The 21,497-nt window shown below is 50.4% G+C and overlaps 1 protein-coding gene across 1 annotated transcript in view; it reads right to left on the minus strand.

The window, feature by feature from the left end:
- MAPT (microtubule associated protein tau) overlaps positions 1 to 21,497 on the minus strand; it is a 106,064-nt gene that overhangs the window by 30,778 nt on the left and 53,789 nt on the right. Inside the window, exons 2-7 of the mRNA XM_068531121.1 lie at positions 16,018 to 16,137; positions 11,961 to 12,047; positions 9,330 to 9,416; positions 5,387 to 5,452; positions 4,391 to 4,392; positions 392 to 1,190 (exon numbers count right to left, since the gene is read on the minus strand). Of these exons, the coding sequence (XP_068387222.1) occupies positions 392 to 1,190; positions 4,391 to 4,392; positions 5,387 to 5,452; positions 9,330 to 9,416; positions 11,961 to 12,047; positions 16,018 to 16,120 (1,144 nt within the window). The 5' untranslated portion in view covers positions 16,121 to 16,137. The remainder of the gene's footprint in view (positions 1 to 391; positions 1,191 to 4,390; positions 4,393 to 5,386; positions 5,453 to 9,329; positions 9,417 to 11,960; positions 12,048 to 16,017; positions 16,138 to 21,497) is intronic.

A 21,497-nucleotide genomic window follows, 5' to 3' on the forward strand; every position in this document is an offset into this window, starting at 1 on the left:
GAGGGTTCTAGACAATGAATTTGAGACCCATAACAAGCCTTCCAAAGTGGGAAGAGCTGCTATGCTCTCTGTGGAGTGCGGCCCACCAGCCTCCAGAGGGCCGATGGAACCTTGTGGATAAATCAAGTGGCCAGAGAAGCGAACGGGGCAGAAAGCACGGGGCGGGGGGTGTTGGTGACATGCAAAACGGAGGGCAAGCGTGAGAGGAGCCTGAAGGGCAGGAGGAGGTGGGAGGGTGAGCAGAGGCCCAGGTGGCCGGTTTGGTGGCTGTCCCCTGGGGGCCTTGGAAGCGGCAGGAGCCAAGGCGGGGCCGGAAGCTCAGTGGCAGTGCCCGCAGCCTGGGTGGCACACAAGGTCGCCGGGCAGGAGCAAAGGAGCTCAAGACACAGACCTTTGAGTTGAGGAACCCGGCTGACGGGCTTCCCCGGCAGACCAGCTGCGGGCTGCTTTTCAGATGGTTCTGGAAGGTCAGTCTTTTTTGTGTCCTCGCCCTCAGAGGGGCCCCGGGGCTCTTGCTCCGCTCCAGAGGCCCCAGGAAGTGCAGCCCCTTCCAAATCCACCTCCGAAGGTCCCTGTTCCTTCTGCACATTGGCTTTGATTTCCACGTGGAACATGAACTCGGGGGGCCCGTCGTGCCCTTCCGCTGGGGGCCCCTCCCCGGGCCCATCGGGCTCTGAGACCCGTGTCTCTGCAGAAGCTTTACAGAGGAAATCGACAGGGAGGGGGATGGCACCCTTGGCTGGGAAACCAGGGATCCCAGGGGCTTCTCCGGAAACTGCCTCGGGGGTTGGCCCGCCTCGGGTTGTGGGGCTCTGCAGACGTGGGGAGACCTGGGAGGGAAAGGAGTCCTGGGGAGAGGACTCATCAATGTCCCGGTCTTCATCCACCTCCTCGCCCCCCAGCCTCTCTTTGCCCTGTTCCCTCTTCAGAGGCGGCCCCTCCTGGGTCAGGTCTCCCAGAAGCTGGCACTCCAGCAGCTCAGAGCCACAGCAGCTGCCGTCTGCATCCTCAGGTTCTGGCCCCGAATGCTGGTGTGTGGCCTCTCTGGGGCCTTCAGGCAGGATGGGAGCCCCAGGCATGTCAGACACGTGCTGGCAGGTCAGACCTGGGGTCCCGGGGTCCATGGCCTCACCTCCACGGCACCCTGGTTCCCTGAGGAAGCTTTCCTGGACAACCTTGACACTCCCAGGCTCCGTCTGGAGACATCCAGGGGAGGTGGGCTTCGGAAAGGCCAGCCCCTCCTCGGCCTGCTCCCCTCGCTTCGGTCCCCACTCCTGGTGGGGCTCCTGACGGCCTCCTGGTGGGAGAGGCGGCTGGCAGACAGGATGATGCTGGGAAAGGTGAGAGATCTCCAGGACGGGAGCTTCTGGCTGTTTCTCCCCCAGATGCAGCTCGGAGACCCCAGAAGCTTCTTGGCCGTGTGCAGGCTGGACCTGAGAGCTAAGCCCATTAGCAGGGGGCCTCTCAGACACTTCCCTCTGCTGGCCTGGAACTCTCCTCTCCTCTGGGTTTGAAGAGGCGGAGGCGGCAAAAGGTTAGCAAGAGCGCATTAAGTGTTTAACAGAGGGGACACACTTTTGAAAGAAGAAAAGGACATTTAAACGGCATCTCAAGCCCACCTAACCAAGAAAAAGGAGCCCACGCTCTGGGCTCACCCTCGCTGCTTTTCTTTGCTCAGAATGAAAGGTCTCTTGGTCTATATGCCACCAACTTGCTGGGTGAGCACCTCCCCTCTCTGGGCCTCACTTTTCTCATCTTTGGACCAAAGCCCTGTCTAGTGCCGCCATTATCCCTCTGCCCATCGTGGGTCTGGTTGGGCTCCGAGCATCCTGTCATTAACTGGGGCTGCCTTGTGCTAACTCCACCAGCCACGAAGCTTGTCCTCCTCTCCAGGGACAGCGAGCCTCCGGAAGACTCTGGCCTCTAGCTGGGACCTGGCTGGGGCACAGAGAGGACCTCTTTTCCTCTCCTTCTCTCTCTGTTCCCCCTTTTTGCTGAATGAAACCAGCAGGTGCCTACAAACCCACCGTGACAGATTTGAAAAACCCAAAACGTATCACCGCCAGGGCTCAAGTCTTTACTAATAGACCTGCCATGAGACCCCAGTAACAGAAACACGGTTCAGGTGTATCCAGATCGTGGATTATGGACAGCCTTCTGCACGAGGTGAGGCGACCACCATAGCAGTAAAGGTGGTCTGCACGGCAAAGACATGGGCGGCCCACGGGGACCACTGCTTCACCCCTATCACACCACTTGCCATGTGCCAACCCAGTGGATGGAGGGCACACTTCCCTTTTTTCTGCTTCATTCATGCGACATTCACGTGAACCCCTCCTTAAAGTATCTGTGTATTGGGACTTCCCTGGTGGCGCAGGGGTTAAGAATCCGCCTGCCAATGTAGGGGACACGGGTTTGATCCCTGCTCTGGGAAGATCCCACATGCAGCGGAGCAACTAAGCCCGTACGCCACAAGTACTGAGCCTGTGCTCTAGAGCCCGTGAGCCACAACTACTGAGCCCACGTGCCACAACTACTGAAGTCCACGCGCCTAGAGTCCGTGCTCCGCAACAAGAGAAGCCACCGCAAGGAGAAGCCCGCGCACTGCAACGAAGACCCAACACAGCCAAAAATAAATTAAAAAAAAAAAAAAAGTATCTGTGTATTAAGGACAGGAGACGTATGCTCATTGGTTCTCCTAATAAACATCCTGTATTTGTTTTAACTCCCAACTCTTCAAACATCCTACCTAGTTCCAGAACAACTTCACGGCTCTCCTCTAAACAAAATCTGGAACCCCAAAGGATTGGGGGTCTCGGAAGAGAAAGAGACTGGATGAGGGGAGGGGAAGGAGGTGGGAGAACACAGGTGTCCACACACATGGGTAACACGTCCCTCTCGCCCCAACCCAGTCTGAGTCCTTGCAGCTGCCCACTGGACCCTTATCAAGAGGCCCGGCTCAGCCTTACCTCCCACCCCTACACGGGGGCCCTGAGCTCACCATCTCACTCATCTCGTGTTCCTAGCCATGCCACAGAGCCTGCCACAAGGCCAGGGATCAGTACATGAAGGCGTGTCAGGAAAACGTGCTGATCTCCGCCTTCCGCGGGGTCTACAGGCACCTCACGGGGGCCCCTGGTCAGTCTCGGGGAGGAACCGCCCAAACGACAGAGACGGAGGAAACAAGCTGGGCAGCAGGCAGCCTGAGCAGGTGCCTCAGTGCCTCTTCTTCCCAGCCCACCGCTCAACAGACCAGAGGCGGCAGCAGCTGCCGGTCCTTACACCCACTGACGGGCCAGGTCTCCAGCGCCTTCTGGAAAAAGCTTTCCTCCCGAGCTTCCTAGAAATTGCTCGTGATGTGGGTGTCACTGTACTCTGATGCGCTGCAGGGCTTGAAAAGCCCCTCATTAAATAGAAACAAGGACACCAAACATACAGAGTAAACACAGCCTGAAAAGTTACCAATAGATGATAGTACAGCATATGTGTGCATGTGTGCATGTGCATGTGTGTGTGAGGAACCTTAGCTCATGCCATTGCACTCCTGGAGGAAGGAGCCAGGCTGGGAGAACATTCTATTCAGCTCCCAGAAGACTGCAAAGCGCTCAGTAAATATTAAACGTAGCAATCACCGGGGGTGGGCCCAAGGTAAAAAATATTTGGGAAAACACAGTTTGATGTGTTAAATTTGTGTCCCCACACTTCCTTGGGAGACCTGGTCCTGGAGATACTCACAGAAGAAAGGTCTACCCTGGCGTGAGCAGGGGTGAGATGGGTAGGGTCTCCCCACACCTAATACTCAGCCAATTGCAGCTCCATCCTGAAACATCTTTTCTGTCTTAGTACTTCATGAACACAGGCTGCCAGAGGTTTTCCTTCTGCAGCAGGAAAGCAAGAAAGAGATAATAGCTGTGCTTTTGTATACATGGCTCTCCCTAAATCTGCTTGTTTTTGTACAAAACAGACTGCAGGCCTGTGTCAAATAAAATGTTTGCGGATCACCAGTGTGCCTGAATTTCACAAGGTTCCACTGCTTGTGGAGCTTGGGCTTGGCCATTTGGATCAGCAGTTCCAGTCAAGACATTAAATATTGGCCTTGGGAGTAGAGGTAGAAACCTCCACGTGTTCACAGATTTGCTGCCAATTTCCCATTGCAGATGTTACCTGGTGTTCATCTTTATATCTATATGACTCTAGGCCAGTGCTGGGAAAGTTAAAAATTCAGTTAGCACAAAAGTAAAGTTTCTAGGAAAGCTGACGGCCTGATCTTTTTGTTGCATGGAATATGTTTTAGGGGCCTGGAGACATAGCCTGCAATAAAAATTGGTAGAAAAAACTCATTCATTTCTTTTTATGGAAATAGATCATCATTTCCAGAGGTTATAAAAACCTCTAATTTTACCCAAAAGCTGCAAATCATAACCTAAAAGAAACAGGAGGCAGGATTCTAATTATTTAACACATAGACTGAGGTTTCCCCTTATAATGATTATCCCTTCTAATATTTTCTGAAGCTCTTTGTAAGCCTAAGAATGAAAACACGCCTTTCCATGACACATGAGATGAGAAAAACCCTAGCCCACTATGGGGCAGGGACCCCTGGGGAGCAGAAATGTGTAATTAGGCTTCAAAACACCTTCAAGGAGACATTTCTTCAGGGCCCAGAGTCTTCCTAAAGTCAGATGGCCCCAGTGGTGGCGCTATACAAATCCCATATCACTTTCTGGAGAAAAGAACAGTGTTTTCCCTGCTTTCTTACAATCTAGAAGCTTCCACATTACACAGTAGACTGTCAAATTCATTTATGCAGCAAATGACGGAAAACAAACCCAGCTAGCTTGTATCGGCGGTCTCCGTTTCCTAAGGTCAGGAATCTCTAGGATTTAAAAAATTGAGTTCTTAAAACATTTATGCTCAGAGATTATACAAAGTTGCTTTTCTTGAGCACAGCAGTTTTGGTCCCTGAGAAGAAAATCATAATAAGGTTTGAAGGTTGCACAGAAGAAAGTTGAAAAGAAATAGCTCAGTGGTGATTTGGTTGAGGCTTTGCTCCCGGGACAGGCCAGAGGGCCGCCTACAGGGGAATTCACTCATCGTACATATCTGTGTTTCTGCTGGTCATTGATTCTCGACTCCCCATGCTGGGCAGGGCCAGCTTCTTTCAGAACACTAAACACCTCAGGAAAGACTCAGAAATGGCTAGAAAGAGCTAGAGCTCTTTCTCTATCTGTATAGCCCACCTTCGATAAAAACCAACTCCTAAAGATCAGGAATTAAGGCCCAGGTCCAAAGTCTCTTTTCAGGGTAGGTAGGGTCCATCTGTGTCGCCATTCCCCTCTTCCCAACCCCCCACGTCATGCGTGGCAGGCAATTCTAGCCCACTGACCTTGGGTCACATGTCCAGCAGCTTGGTCTTCCAGGTTGGGGGTGTCTCCAATGCCTGCTTCTTCAGCTGGTTTGTGTGTCAGCAAATGAAGAAGATAAAAGCAAAGACAGTTATTGTTTGCTAGAGACAAAGCTCCCCGCCTCTTCCGCTATATTTCTGAAAGCATTCAGGAAAGGCACACCTTAGCAGCACCAAGGCGCTGCACCTCTCTGGCTCTCTGCAAATGTGACTGCCGGGGACGTGGATGAAAACAGTTCACTCAACAAAACCCACACAGCCACGCACCTTACAGGCGACACAGTCCAGTAGGAAAGACCTTCTCCACAATGGGCCCAGGGTCCTCAGTACCCCACTCAACAAAGACACAGGACAGGTGAGGTCAGAGAAGCAATGTGCTGCTCGGCCACTGCTGTGGGAGCTGTGTCCGGGCGGAGGCTGCCCTCCCAGCCCCAGCCAGCGCTCCTGGGGCGGCGGGCGGCAAAGGTGCAGGAAGGACAAGGTGCGGGCTGTGGAGTCCGGCTGGGGTTCAAACCCAGGTGCCACCATCACTCAGCCCCTCTGGGCCTCTGTCTCCGACTCTAGAATCCCAAGGTGTTGACACTGGCTCGCCTTGCAGGAGAGTGGTGAGGATGCAGGCAAAATGGTGTGAATGTATTTAGCAAAGTGCCTGGGACACAGCAGGGGCCCCCCGGCGGTTCAGTTTCTTTCCTCCAAACTACTGGGCAATCCCCTTTAACCTCATGCTTAGAATAGGGGCTACCTCGGTTAAAAGGAGGCCAGCAGTGTCAGTGAGCAGCTTTTGGGGTGTCTTGGGCTCCTGCTTAGGGATCCACGGTCCATCCCAAACGAAAAAAGACTGAGAAAAGCTACCGATCATCAGTGGTACCAAAATCAATAAGCTTTCATAAAACACCGATTTCTGCATCATGAAAAAAATCGGGATATTGCGGCAGGAACGTGGATACAACTGTCCGGAAGAAAGAGCCCCTAAAAGGCAAGTTGGTCACGTCGCACACTGACGTGCGGTGACCCCATGATCCCAGGAGAGCCAACATGCCCTGTTGGACAGTGACAGAGCGGCCACCACCCTGAGAAATGCCCACCAGTTGCTGGCTGGGCCACCAGTCCTGCAACGACTCAGTCTCTACACCTAAACCAGAAATGCCAGGTTACCACCACCTGCCATACGGGTCCACCACAGAGAACACGAAGGAGGCAAAAGAAAGACCCCCCCTGGGTCGCTGGACAGACGCACGATGGGCTTATAAACAGCCAGCCCGCTGGCTGGCCCAGGGCAGCTGTGGCGAGGGGCAGGGGGCCAGCAGTGGGCTCGGGCAGCTCCCCCACTGCCAGTTCCTAGGCAGGAACACCTCTGGGTCCCCTGCACGCTGACACTGTACGGCCTGTGAGGTCTAGTGGTGAAAGCTCCACGTCACTTGACAACAGCCGACTGTCTGGGAAGCACAGCTCTGAGCGTAGGTTTGATCTGAGTTTCTGACAAGGTTACGGAAGAAAGGCTCAGAGTGACAGCAAGTCCAGCTAAATGGCATGGAGTCCTGGAGACAGAGGACACGAGGAGGCATGCCGATGACATCACCGCCGTGGCACTGGGAAGCCCACCGCTTTCGCTTACCCACGCGGTGTCTTGATATCCTGGTCCTGATGCAAATCAGAAACTGCGGGCTGCTGCTCACATCTCTGACATCCCCTGATCCCAGCAAGGGAGATGCTCAGAGAAGCCAAAGAGAGGGAGGGTGTGTGACAGTGGCTGGGCCGTCACATCCCTATATGGCTTCTCCATATCCCTGGAGCCCCAAGAGGGCGCCATGCTCACCCCGCAAGGCAGGGATTCCTGCAAAGGGATGGCCACACTGCACCCCCAAATGGACCTCAAATGGGAAGCTTCATAGGAGAACCAAGATACAGCAAAGGGGACATGCCCAAGTGAGGTGCTAAATTAAGGTACATATCGTTAAAGCCACCAGCTGAAAAAATGTCCCCACAACTCTAAAACCTCCTGCTTCATTGAGGATGTAAAGGGTGGAGGGGGAGAGAATTTTTGAGGAGGATTTCTTTAGAGACAGCAGCTTGGGGGATGGGGGGTGGCTGCCTGGCCACCTCCCATCTCATCCCATTGAGAGGGTTTCAAGGCACCAGGGGGAGACACGTGGTGTGAGTTCTCTATGGTTAGGGACATGGTGGACGGCTGTCACGAGCCCACCTGGGAAAACCAGAGGAGGAGAGACACGCTGGCCCTGCCTTGGTGGCAGAGCAAAGCCTATGGGCAGTCTGCATATCCACAGTCTGTTGGGGCAAAGAATACCCATGTTCCCCATGGAGCTGTTGTGGGCACAGGGCAGCTATAGTGGAGGGGGCGCCTCAGGCCACATGCAGCAGGGCCACTGATGTGAGAAAGCCGACCTCAGCAGGCAAGAGGCTGGAGGTGGCTCTTCCGACCCCAAGGGGCCAAAGAGAGAAGAAATGTCTGCTGGAATCAAACACAGAGGGAGGGACCTTCGGAGGGATGATGGGGATGGTGAGGGTGGGGTGTCTGGAAGAATTCCAAAAAGATCCCCACAGAGAAAGAGTCAGCTTTAAACACCTGCAGACCACATGGACCCGGCTCACAGCAGCGCCAACGCAGTAAGAACCTTCCTGCCCCTGCCCCGTCCTCGCTCCCTCCCTAGTGCCAGAGAGGAGGGGCTGCAGCTCTGGCTGTTATGCAGGATTGGACATTCTAATCAGCATTTGCAGACTGGGTTTTGTGACTGTGGAAACTTAAAACACTTTTGATAACTCAGAAGTGATCAAAAGTCAAGAGGTGTCTAGAGTTTTCATCCCAGGCAGGGGAAGAGCTTCGCCCACTGACACAATTGTAAAGGGACAGTGGGAGACAAAAGCCAAGTTACCATGAGTCGTTCGTTCCACGGCCTTCAAACGACCTTCACTGTCAAGGACGAGGCCTGCCAGCTTCCAGAACATTCCCCCTCCACCCATCTCAGAAGATCAACTTGCAAATAGAAACTACTTGGAGGAGGCGGTGGTGCTGCTCGGCCCCTGCCCAGTGTGCCCAGCACACAGGCCCGGGAGAGGGCTGCAGGCTTCCTAAACGGCTGCCCTGAGCCCCATCTTCAGGAAGGAAAGAAAACTCCTGCCGGGGGACATTTCCCCCGCTGTCCATTGCTGGCGACATACGGTCCAGAACTCTTCTGCATTTCGTGCTGAGCACCCTCCAGATCACCAAGCCAACGGCTGGAGTCGTGCGTAAGCCCGGGGAAGGGGACGTGAAGGAAGTGACAGCCAGGGCTCTGGGCTGTGCTCGCTGTTCCCTAAGGGCCTGGGCAGCTCACAGGTGACTCTGGCGGCCCCGAGTCCAGGGCTATTTCTGGTCAGTGCCCTGTCTGGGCTACTCCCCATCATCTGTGTTGACAGGACAGTCTCGTCATGTCTGTTCGACACTGATACGTTTGAAAAGATAGTCCTGAAAATGGATGCTAGATTACATCGCTGAGTTCCTCGGGGACTGTCCAATTACAATCCTCCAAAGGTGTGGGTGGGCCATCTCGATGCCGCTGCACACTCGGCTGCCCCCCAGGGAGCTGGTGACCTCCGAGGAAGTAACCCTGCTGCTGGCAGAGTCGCAGCAGGAGGGTGGCCTGACCTTGGGGGTGAAGGCAGGATCTGCCACCAGCCTGCCTCAGAGAACTCTCTGGAGCTAAGACAAGGAGAGGAGCTAGAAGGAATCCAGAAGGTCCTCTGTTCTCTGGGAGGCAGGCAGGCAGCCAGCCACGGAAGCAAAAGGGCATCAGGCTCAGAACCACCAGAGATTCCCAGAGGCTGCTGTCCACCCACATTCCTGCTGCACTTGGAGACGGGCATAACCCCACGTGCACCCATCCTCCAGCAGGGGAGCTGGGCACCCCGACCTGGGAGTCACCCTCACCTGTGGTTCCTTCTGGGATCTCCGTGGGGGGCTGAGCGGCCGCCTGCTCACCGGGGGCTCCCTCATCCACTAAGGGCGCTGTCACGTCTGGAAACCACGGAGAGTCACCTTAGGGGGCCGGGACGAGCTGTGCCATGCCCCTCACCTTTGCTCTTTGGGGATGCAGAGATGCAGGCATGGGGATGGGGAGGGGACTCAGCCGCATGCAAAAAAGCAGCCCCACAGAGCAGGGCCCAGAGCCGTGCTCCAGCTTTTGACATCTCCCCAGGGAGCACATCAATACTCTGTTTGAGTGGCATCCATGCATGGGCCTTTCCAGGCCCTCTGCCAGGAAAGCCAGGACAGCCCCCCTGTAAACACTGCAGTGAGAGGGACGGCTGGGGACGGTAGCAAGTGTTTTTAAGGAGGAAGTGTTTAAAATCAGATGACTTGTCACAGGTGTTTGATCCTTAGAGCACTGCAGAACAGGAGAATGGGATTGGGACCAAGGCAGTGCAGGAACTCTGCAGTCAGGGCTGGAGTCTATGGCTCTGCTGGGAGGCTGGCTTTGGGCAAGTCTTTTGTCCTCTTAGGGTCTCAGTTTCCTCATCTGCAAAATGGGAGTATCACCACCAGGTGACCTCCAAGTTTTCTTCCAGTTCTAATCCCCCTGTCTCCTGGAGCCCATGACCCATGGATTAAAACCACAGACTCCCCTGGGTGGCAATGAACAGGCCGGCCCTGTCTGGAGTCAGGTGCTTGACAACAGGCCCACATATGGATCCACCTTCAGAGCAGAGGCTGGAGGAAAAGATCCACCACCAGGAGTTGCTGTTGGTCTCTCATCGAGGTGAACACTTCCAAATCGGCATTCTTCCCTGAGCAATGCCCTGGCATACTCCCAGGCCATTCTGGGCAAACATAAGGAGTTGTCAGCTTTGAAAGCTTCCCAAGAGTCTGAGTCAGGTTCATCAAAAGGAGTCCATTTTATTATGGTTGTCTCGGGAGCAGCCTGGCAGAGTCCAGCCCCAGCAGGCTCCCCCATTCCCTGTGGGGCCAGAGCTGAAGCTCTTGGGATGCACATATGGACAGGGTCCAGAATGCAGCAAGACTTGGTTGGTAGATTCTTCCAGAATAAAGCTGATTTGGAAGGCTGGCATAAAATCTGGCATTAGTGTTTCAGGACCTTCTCAGGGCGGTAGGCAACTTGCAAAACTGTCCTAACAAGATAAGCAGGCTATGTCTTAACATCACTGGCTCTAAGAAGGAGAGCAAACAGCATTTGGTCTGGTATTCTCTTCACTAGGCTGAGAACCTCAGAGGTGGGGGGCGGGGGCAAAGGGGGGGAAGGGCCACAACCACTATATCCTCCATGGATGCACCATCAATTGGCAGGCACTTGACAGCCACTTTCTGAATTCATCCAAAGGTGGACGCTTGAGGAGATGCTGGGGCCAGGTTCTCATCAAAGTCATGGGCAGGGCCCAGGGAAGTGCTGAGAATAGAACCTTGGAGAGGATGGAGAGATGGAGGGGTAGATACTGCCGACTGGTTCCTCAAAAGCCATTGTCAATGCCCTTATCCCTTGATTTTTCCTGCTAAAGAGCCTGGAAGGCAAAATGCTCAATGTCCCAGCCTCCCTTACAGCCAGGAGTGGCCATGAGACCCAGTTCTGGCCAATGATACATAAACAGAAGTTGGTTAGGTGGGGCCTGCAGAAAAACTGTTGCTTTCCTAATAAAAAGGGAACACATTTGGTTTCAGGGCTCTTTTGGCTTTGCTACTTTCTTTCTTCTTTGAAGGCAGATGTGATGCCTGGAGGTACAGCAGCCATTCTGTAACCATAAGGCAACAATCCAGCCATTAATGATTGCAGAAGACAAAATAGTTGACACTGAGAAGCTGCTGCCCAAGTCCAGACATTTTATTATGTGAGACAAATAAACCTCTTCATATGTATGTCACAGTTAGTTGGGTTTTCCATTACCTGCGATCAACACAGTCTTGACTGATACAGATGGGAAGCAAGAGAAGATGGTCAAAATCAGGACCAAGGAACACTTCAGGAAATACATTAGCAGCTTTGTCATAACTTAGACACCAAATGTCTACAGAGGACAGGTTAGAAGATGGGCTGGAACTAACAAACACCATGGCCAAGGTCCAGACACCCAGGCCAAGCTCAAGAAATGAAGGATACTAAACCAAGACCAGTCCCAAAGTGTGAGCTTGGAGATGTGCACTGACCTGCCCTTTCCTCAGCCAAACGGCTGCTTCAGGACCTGGTGGCTCATGAAAGAAGTTTGGGGAGACAATGGGCGAGGAGCAGGGGCTTTGTGGAGCTGAGGTCAGGCCCTGCTTTGCCACAGATCCCAGCCTGTTCAAGTGTGGCTGCCTCAAAACACACACGATGAAGCTGTCCACACCTGACCCTAGCGAGCAAGGCATCAAAACAGAGCGTGGCTCCCACAACACCTGGGGCCTGAGCCCCGTCCTGCAAAGCACCGAGCGAGCTATCTCTCAGCCAGAGGGAGCGGCAGCAGCAAATGCAGCCAGGAAGGGTGGCACGTATGAGCTCAAAGCGTGGCTAAGCGCAGGCCGGAGCATGGGAGGAGCTGCTTGAATAAAGCCGTGAGAAGAGGGAGGCCCCACCTTCCGCCGTTGGAGTGCTCTTAGCATCAGAGGTTTCAGAGCCTGGTTCCTCAGATCCATCATCGGCCGGGGTCTGCAGGGGAGATTCTGGAACATATACAATGAGCCCCTCAGAATGGCTGCCTCTCTCCACCCCTGCTTTCGACCTCAGAGGACCTTGGGGACAGTGTCTTTTGGAGCTGAAATCACCCAGCGTGGAACCCAGATGGATGGACTGTGGCCACATGATAAAACCACAAAGGGGACCAATCCCACCCCCACCCCAACACAACTGGGCCCCCAAACCAGGGTCACCAGGCAAAGAGGCACGCAATGTTTACCTGTTCTGGGACGAGAGGAGAAATTGCCTTTTAATTAGCTTGTGGTTCCAACTGAGACAAAGGCTCTTATATTGACAAACGGGCAGCAGACACCAGAAAGCTAAACCACAAGTAAACTAGGGGCTTTGTGTTTCCCAACTGAAGAGATTCATGGGAGATCACTGCCATGAATTAATGACAATTAATGACCTGGGAAAACACTCAGAGATCCAACTCCCTCCTCTGCAAAGGAATTAGCTCAGGGCAGACACAGTACTTACTTCTAACTGTACACTTGGCTGTGTCTCCAAGTACCGCCCAACAAGCCTTGAGTTACACTTGAAATGTCAGCCATCGCTACTTATAAGAAAACTGTCCTTTCAGAATCCACAGCCAAGGGAGCTCTGATGGACTCTGCAAAAGCCACTCCACCTGGGGTGGGGGCAGCCTTGGAGATACAGGACAGGGAGCTGGTTCTGCATGAAGCAGACTCACGAGATGAAAAAAGGCAAGTGATGTTCTAGTACACTTCGAGATCAGACATGTCGCACCCTCTGCTAGAACGTCATCCCTGGACACTCAGCTCTGGCTGCACCCATCCAGCCAAAGAAGGGCTGATTCTAAAGAAGCTTCCGGTCCTGGAGCTTGCAAAAACCTGCCAACTCCCTCAAGTAGGCTCTGGACACATAGTGAGGGAGCATCATGCAGACTGTCTGCCGGGTCTTATTACCGACCAGCTTCGACTGCCAGAGCACAGAAGCCTATGGGCTTGACGGTGCCTCAAACACTTGTCCCTCAAACACCCCTCCCCCAATCCATCCCCAGCCTACAACTGTCATCATCTGCTTTATCCTTGTTAAATTTCTTGGAGGGAGGGAAGGAAGGAGGAAGAAGCCTCTTCTGAGGCTCTTCTGGAAGGTCTAACAAGTTAACTCATTAACACCTTTTAATTCATGTGGGTGCATTATTTTATCAGTTAACCAGCTTTTACCCACTTTGCAGCTCTCTTTGGCTCTATCTAACCCTATTCCAACTTTTAGCATCAATGCAGATGCTCTTTGTTTTAATATTTTACATGTGGTTTCTTGTCATTATTCACTTATCTAAAATGTTGCTTGTAAAGTGACACCTTCTGTCAAGTCACACTTTTCACTCCCCATATAAAAATAACTCATTCTAAATCCTTAGTAGCAAGAACAAATTTGATGAGAACTATGAAAATCTCTTAGGTATCAACTTGCTTTCTTGGCAAGTATATTCTTTGGGTAAGTTTGTTTAAACTGTCTTCAAACACTTTCCTTTCAAAGCAGTGACAAAAAGGTTATTAGCATCTTAAAATTTGCATATATATTATACATATTCATACATACATCTGTTTCAGGATAGAACTTCCAATCACGTTTTATGTTAAAAGAATTGAGGAGTTTCAGTAAACATATTTTAAGCACCTCTGAGACACAAAATAACTTGGTAAATTTGTTCTTACTTTACAAATTGAATTTAGTTTCTCTTTCAAAAAATAAAAGTGGTAAAAACCACTTTTTTCCCCGGACTTTAAAAAAATGAACTTTTTATTTGAGAACAGTTTTAGATTTACAGAAAAACTGCAAAGATAGACCACAGAGGATACCCCACACCCAGTTTCCCAAATCGAACCTGGGCCACAGCAATGAAAGCGTTGAGTCCTAAGCACTGGACTGCCAGGAAATTCCCAAGAGCACCATTTTTTCATTGGCACAATTCATCTGGGGCAGAGTTCAGTATGTTGGGATTCTAAGTTGGATTCCACCCACAAGAGTTTAATAACTGAAGCTTCAAGGAGTCGTGGCTAAGGGTGACCAGAGGCAAAAACAGCTGACATAGAGCTGAAGGCTATACTAGCCCCATAATCTCAGACACGGAACTCTGTCACCTGTAAACTGGGGAAGGCAACCTCCGCCTTCACTGGTTATTGTGAGCGCTACCTGAGACGTCGGTGGTCAAAGCCCTTTGCCAACTTTTGTAGAGTTCTACAAAAATGCCTGAATCATCTTTTATTTTTAAAGATTTTTTTTGATGTGGACCATTTTCACAGTCTTTATTGAATTTGTTACAATATTGCTTCTGTTGTTTTTATGTCTTGGTTTTTTGGCCACATGGCATGTGGGATCTTAGCTCCCCAAGCAGGGATCAGACCCACACCCCCTGCCTTGGAAGGCGAAGTCTCAACCACTGGACCACCAGGGAAGTCGCCTGAATCATCATTTTAAGGAAGTCCCATTTATAAGTAGGGCAGCCATATACTTTATCACCCAAATAGGGACACTTGAAAGTGAAAGCAGCGATACTGATAACGAGGCAGAACACTGATGTGGAGGGATGGTGGGCTCAGGTCTTCAGATGAGGGAGCTCTCAGGGCCCAGCTGCCGCTCCAACCCCTTGGGGAGTTGAAAATTAGCAGCTCTGGCTGGAGCCAGGCTGTGGCCTGGGAGAGGTCAGAATGCACATTTCTTGCCACCATTGGTGCCTGACACCAGGAGGGGAGGGTTGAGCCGAACGGGAGCAGGCATTTCCCCTCACCCAGAGCTTCTGGCTGGGTGGGCTCCCAAGAAGGCCAGAGGGCTGCCTCTGAGCTCCGGGGACAGCCCATTTCTTCCCTCACCTCCCCCAACTTGGAGCCCACTTGTCTGATTCCCAAGCTCTGCCTCCAAATGTGTTCTCTGCTTAAACAGGTACAGAGAAGTCAGCCTTTGAAACAAGGCCTCCCAACGAGTCCTGAAGCGTCTCCCAGGTAGGGATGTTTTCTCCATGTGCTACCCCAACCCAGGGCTCCTTCTGGTAACCCCGCTTCTTCCAGGGAACCTTCCCAGATAGATGTACCCAGAAGAGTTCCCTTCCCACCTTGGAGCTCTACCACTGCCATCGACACCGCACACCCCAGGCTTGTTATTTTTAGCATTAAAAGAGAAAAGTAGACTGCCATTTCATCTCCTTAGAAATGGGTCTAGAAGACAGGGACCTAGTCTTTGTTATCCCGAGGCTGCACGGTGGGCTGCTCCAGGGGGCACTGGCCACCAGTGACACTGGGGGGAGAGGGTTCCTTAAAGGACAAGCCAGTGCCCTACAGGTCAGCTTGGTGCTCCCATCAGCGATGCAGGGACTAGCATTCGGAGCCAGAGAGAGGGCTCTGTGTGCTCCACGGGGCTCCCCGATCTCGGTGGTCAGACAGTGCAGTGAAGGGGAGAGAGGAGGCCAAGCCAATTGGGCCAAAAGACTGTACTATAGAACATTAAGAGGTTGATGTGGTTTATTAAGGTATAATAGGGACAGTAAGAAACCCTGAGCTAACCAACTCTGGACAAATAGGGGCCAGACAGGCCTATAAAGGAAGAGAAAAAAATAATGTATAAAGTCATGTATTTTGCATGCTAATAAATCCTGCTGATTTGTAGGTTAATGGGTATGGTTAAAGACTCAACAGAGCACCCTTGTATTAATTAGACCAACAAGCCTCCAGCAATCTTTATCATACGATATCCACGTATGTGGCAAACTCTCCTTTGCAAAAGGCAGATTTTCAAATAGTCTCACATTTTGAGTTCTGTTGGCTCACTCAAATTAATGAGGTTTCAAGTCTATTGGCAATCTAACACAATACAGTATTTAAGACTCCTTTAAAACTCAGGATGCGAACCTTGCCTGCCAGCCCTTTCCAGAGCAATCGGGTGGGCCGTGATCCCCACAGCGCCCGGGCCCGTTACGCAGGGCCGTGCACTAACCTTTCAGGCCGTGCTCCACGTCACCCTCGTGGTCTTGCAGCAGGGTGTAGTCCCCCTGAGCATGGTCTTCCATCACGTTGAACTCCTGGCGGGGTTCAGCCATCCTGGTTCAAAGCCCACCTGGGGAACGAAGATGGGAGGTGAGGGCTGGGGTGCTGTGCTGAGGCTAAGTGCTTGGGGGTGGGGTAGGGGGCAGGGAGAGAGAGGTGCCACCTCCCCAGTTCACAGCAGGCAGATTTCCACCTCCCCTCTCTCCTCCCCAACAATCAGATGCCCAACCTCATCCGCAGGGTGTATCGCTGCCAAAGTGTCATTTACTTGTATGTGCACTTTTAATTCACCAGCATCACAATCAGTTCATGTCCAAAACCATCAGGTGGGCAGGTTCAGCAGGCCTGACTTGTTACTATGCTCACTGCTCTTTCCACTTCATTAAAAAGTAAATGCTGCTGACTGGTAGTTTGATGGGGTTTAAAAATTTTTTTTTATTTTATAAATTTATTTATTTTTATTTTTGGCTGCATTGGGTCTTCGTTGCTGTGCGCAGGCTTTCTCTACTTGCGGCGAGCAGGGGCTACTCTTTGCTGCGGCGCCCGGGCTTCTCGTTGCGGTGGCCTCTCCCGTTATGGAGCACGGGCTCTAGGCGCGCGGGCTTCAGTAGTTGTGGCACGTGAGCTCAGTAGTTGTGGCTCGCGGGCTCTAGAGCGCAGGCTCAGTAGTTGTGGCACACGGGCTTTGTTGCTTCGCGGCACGTGGGATCTTCCCGGACCAGGGCTCAAACCCATGTCCCCTGCATTGGCAGACGGACTCTTAACCTCTGCGCCACCAGGGAAGTCCCTGATGGGTTGTTTTTTTTTTTACTGAGAGGGAAGGCATCAGCTGGGCACTGCTGGTGAGGAAAAGGAGGCACAGAGAAGCAACGTGATCGTTCAATCACACGCTGCTGTGCCATGGAACCAACTTGACCTGGGTGTCCCGACTCCCCAGCTCTGAGTCAGGTGGCCTCCCGGGGTCAGGGACGGGCTTTCACTCACCTCACTGGTTCCCACCAGGACCCTCGGGTGTGCACTCTGAGAGCCAGGCTAAGTCCTTAACAGGGCACAGTGCGGGGGCATGAATTTGGGGCTGAAGAGCAGCATGTGTTCCCTTCCCCCAAAAGCCCCAGCTGAGAGGTGGCTTCAGCTCAACAAAGCCCACCAGAAACGATCATTTAATCATACTCTGCCCTCTTCCTTACTGACAATATTTAATTCTTTATCTTAAAAATAACTCATAACTTTGAATTTCTGAACTTTTGAGTATGTCATTTTGCTGTGGTTCATTCGTGCTACTTTGGATTATTCCATGTTTTACATTTTTATTTCTGTAATTTGAGTCTCTTGTATTTTACTTTGATACCTTCCTTTTAAATGATATAGTTATCTCATTATTTATTTGCTACTTTATATTTTTTCTTATCTTTGAAACTCCCCTGTTCTAGCTGCTTCTACTTCCTCCCTTTAAACTTTTATAATTTTTGATCTTGTTTTTTTTAATTTTTATTTATTTATTTATTTATATTTATTTTTGGCTGCGTTGGGTCTTTGTTTCTGTGCGAGGGCTTTCTCTAGTTGCGGCGAGCGGGGGCCACTCTTCATCACGGTGCGCGGGCCTCTCACTGTCGCGGCCTCTCTTGTTGCAGAGCACAAGCTCCAGACGCGCAGGCTCAGTAGTTGTGGCTCACGGGTCTAGTTGCTCCGCGGCATGTGGGATCTTCCCAGACCAGGGCTCGAACCCGTGTCCCCTGCATTGGCAGGCAGATTCTCAACCACTGTGCCACCAGGGAAGCCCTATTTCTTACCCTTTTAAAATCTCAGTTATGTTTTGATTTATTTTACATATATTTATTTGATTTATTACATATATTTATATAAAGATATGTAATAAATACATATATATTGCTATATATGTAATAAAACATATCTAAGTAAACATATTTATTTACACATATTTATTGGTTTATTTTACATATATTTATTTATATCCTTATTTTTTCATTATTTTTACTTTGAATTTTCACTCCAGATTCATGTTAGCATTTCACTTAATATTTTAAATTTTTTGAGATAATTTTAGACTTATAGAAAGATTGTAAAAGTTGCCCAGAGGGTCATTAACCTTTTGAAATCCCTTTAAAATATATTTCCCTGTTATCTTCTATCTTTCTAAACTTTTAGGTTGCTTTTCTTTTAATCTCTCTTTTTTATAACTGTAATTTTTATCATTTTTTTTATAATTCTGACATAAATTTAGTCTTCATTTTTAAAATTTGGGCGGCCATTTCCCTTTCTTTACTGCCTTTCCTTTATGTTCTTACCTTTATTCTAATTTTGCTTTCTTTCTTTACTTTAAGTGTCTAGTTTTCCTTTATAATTTGTTAATAGTTATCCTCTTATGTTTCTGTTCTCATTTCACGAGCTGTTTTCCAGTAGCCGTAGGCGAGTTGTCAGGGGGAGAACTGGTAACACAAACTGGAGAGGACAGGCCTTTCTTTCTCCTCCAAGCCTCCACTGTACTAGCTCTCTGGCTTCTGTGATCAATGAGTAATGTCTGCCATGGGCCAGGTGTGGAGGGCATACCTGATGTCATGCATTGTCAAAATGCGTTATGAGTTGCCAAATGTTCTAAAATCCACAGTCTTACCTCTGGCAGGTATTGGGCAAGTCATATAAATGGTGGGCTACAGGGTGGGAGAGTCCACCTGGGGCAGACACTCCACCTAATACTTCCCAGACTGACATAGGTGTGGGGAGACAGCCAGCCTCTGGCACTGTGTTTATACCAGCTGGCCACTGGCATACTCAGGTCCAGCTCCATCCATTTCTCTCCTTTCTAGGCAGGACATGCTGGTGTGGGTGATTGAGCTCTCTTCTCTACCCACGATGTAGGATAAGAAGCTGGGAGGGCTTAGGATGGTTCTAAGAATGAGGTCAGTGAGACCTCCTCTGGGTGAGGCAGAGGGTGGGTGGCCTGGCCCCTCCTAGGCAGCTATTTTTCATTCTGACTGAGGCCCTTGTCTCTCAGAGAGCTCTTGGGAGAGGCATCTGAGGCTGAACATCTCCAAACCTTTGATATCTCCCCAAGGATGGGCAGGACTTTATCCTGGGAAGATCAAAGCCCCATTCATCCCTCAAGACTTAGGATCTGGTGGTGATATTCTCTACCCTGAGATATACTGATGGTCTGTTTCCCTTAGAAAGCCCCAAAACAAGAACCCCTGTGCTAAGAGGAACAAGTTTCATTATCAAAGGAGTCAACTACTGCTCCCCACCCAACTCTAGGAAGTAACACCTCCCTCGCTGCTTCCTGGTGAAGCCTCTCTCAGGACATCCCTGGTCACTGCCCAGCTGCTCGTGCCGGGATTGGTCCATGAGTCACCTCACCTGCTGACTCACCAGGAGCCCCACCCGGGAGCGGTAGAATCAGCCCAGAAGCGCAAGGCCTCCCAAACTGGCTGGAGACACTACACCTGGCCCGGGTGACCCAGATCAGCCAAATCAGGTCGTCCTGTTCAACCTGCAGCTAAGGTTTTAGTGAACACTAAGAAGTTTAATGAGCCCTGTGGTTTTGTTTTGTAGATTTGATCAATTCCTTTCAAGGACTAAGTTTTCCCATTTGGAACATGATGGATGGAAATGTAAAAGTAAAAATCGGATGCACTGGCTTCTTTTATAAAATGCCCATTTACATCCTTTGCTTCTCTGTCATGCCTCAGTGATCACTGTAATGATTTGAATGAGTTCTTAATCTATGAGTGACATGAACCCTTTATCATATTTGTGACTAATAGCTTCTCCTTTTACTTTGGTTTCTTTCTTTTTTTTTTTTTTTTTTTTGGCCACACCGCACAGCTTGTGGGATCTCAGTTCCCCAGCCAGGGATTGAACCTGGGCCATGGCAGTGAAAGCCTGAATCCTAACCACTAGGCCACCAGGGAACTCCCTATTTTGGTTTCTGATGGTTTCTACTGACGGGTTTTACTTTTCATACAGTCAAGTCTATTTTTCTTTGTGATTTATTCCATTGCTCTATAGTATGTGAAGATCATAAATATTTTCTACTATTTTTTTAGTGATCTAATTCTTTGTATTAAATTTATTAATTCATCTGGAATTTATTTAAGTGTATGATATGAGGTGGGAATCTAAAAACTTTTCTCCCAAATACAATAGCTAAACCAATGGGCCCAGCCCTATTCATAGAACAATCTGCCCTCTTTCCCCAGGTGAGTGAACCATCTATTCTGCTCCATTCACCTGTCAATTTTGGTGCTAGAGCCTCCCGATTTAAGTGTTGGATCTCCAGTCTTATTCTCTAGGTGGGCTTAGACACTCTCATCTTCTTTTTTCAAAATTGTTTGACCTTCTTGCACATTTTCCCTACCAGATGCTCTTTAGAACATTTTTTCCTCAAATTCTCAAAATTCCATTGGGATTTTGGCTAGAACTGCATGACGAGCCAAAACGATAAAAGTTGCTATCTTCACAATATTTAGTGTCCCCACCCAAAAGCAAGGTATGTTTTCCCATTTATTCTTGTTTCTAGATCTCTTGGGGTGGAAGGAAGGATGTAGTCCTGCACCTTGCTGAGGCCACTCTTTTTTTTTTTTTTAATTTTTATTTGTTTGATTTTTTTGGTCTCTTTTTTTTTTTCTTATCCTTTCTCATCTTGCTGCAGCCACTCTTGATGTCTCCTCATCCTTGGCGTTGCCTTTGTGAGTGGGACCCTCCCCTTCATCGTGTTGATGATATAATAATAAGGGCACTGGGTTTCCACAGTTGAGATGATTATGGCCGGAGCTCTAACACTGGTACTGGCACAGTGGCAATGGGTTCCCCTCAAGGTCTCTGGGGAATGAATGGGAGAACCATTTTCTAGCCTTCTGTTTATCAGAGATGAGATCCCTTAGCAGAAAATCTCTCACTCAGTGACTTGTGAGGACCCAGGTTCGATCCCTGGTCAGGGAACTAGATCCCGCATGCATGCGGCAACTAAAGATCCCGCATGCCACAACTAAAAAGATCCCGCTTGCCCTGGTCTCTTCCCTGCCCATCTGCACGACCACCATGTTGGGGGTGGATGGGGTGAACCACGTGACGTGCTGGCTGCTTCTCACTCAAAGTCTGGAGGTGGGCAAGGTGGCCAGTTTGGACTTTGTTCACAGGCATGAGCAGGGCGGCATCAAAGAAGTGCTCTAAGGTCACTTTAGCAGCAGTCGGCAGGGCCAACTGGATGGGTAAGGAAGGACTGTTGGCAGGGAGGTGACTGCACTGATCCAGGCATACAGCAAAAAAGCCGGAACCAGAGCGGGGGCAGAGGCCATGGAAAGGAAGGGACAGATCCAAGAAGTGTACTTTAGATAACATTAGACTGGGCTTTAAAACTGGGCTGGGGTCAGAGAGAGAGAGCAGAATCCAGGATTACACTAGAGGTGGGGGCTT

Source organism: Eschrichtius robustus, chromosome 20 (genome assembly GCF_028021215.1).
Source record: "Eschrichtius robustus isolate mEscRob2 chromosome 20, mEscRob2.pri, whole genome shotgun sequence".
Lineage (NCBI taxonomy): Eukaryota > Metazoa > Chordata > Mammalia > Artiodactyla > Eschrichtiidae > Eschrichtius > Eschrichtius robustus.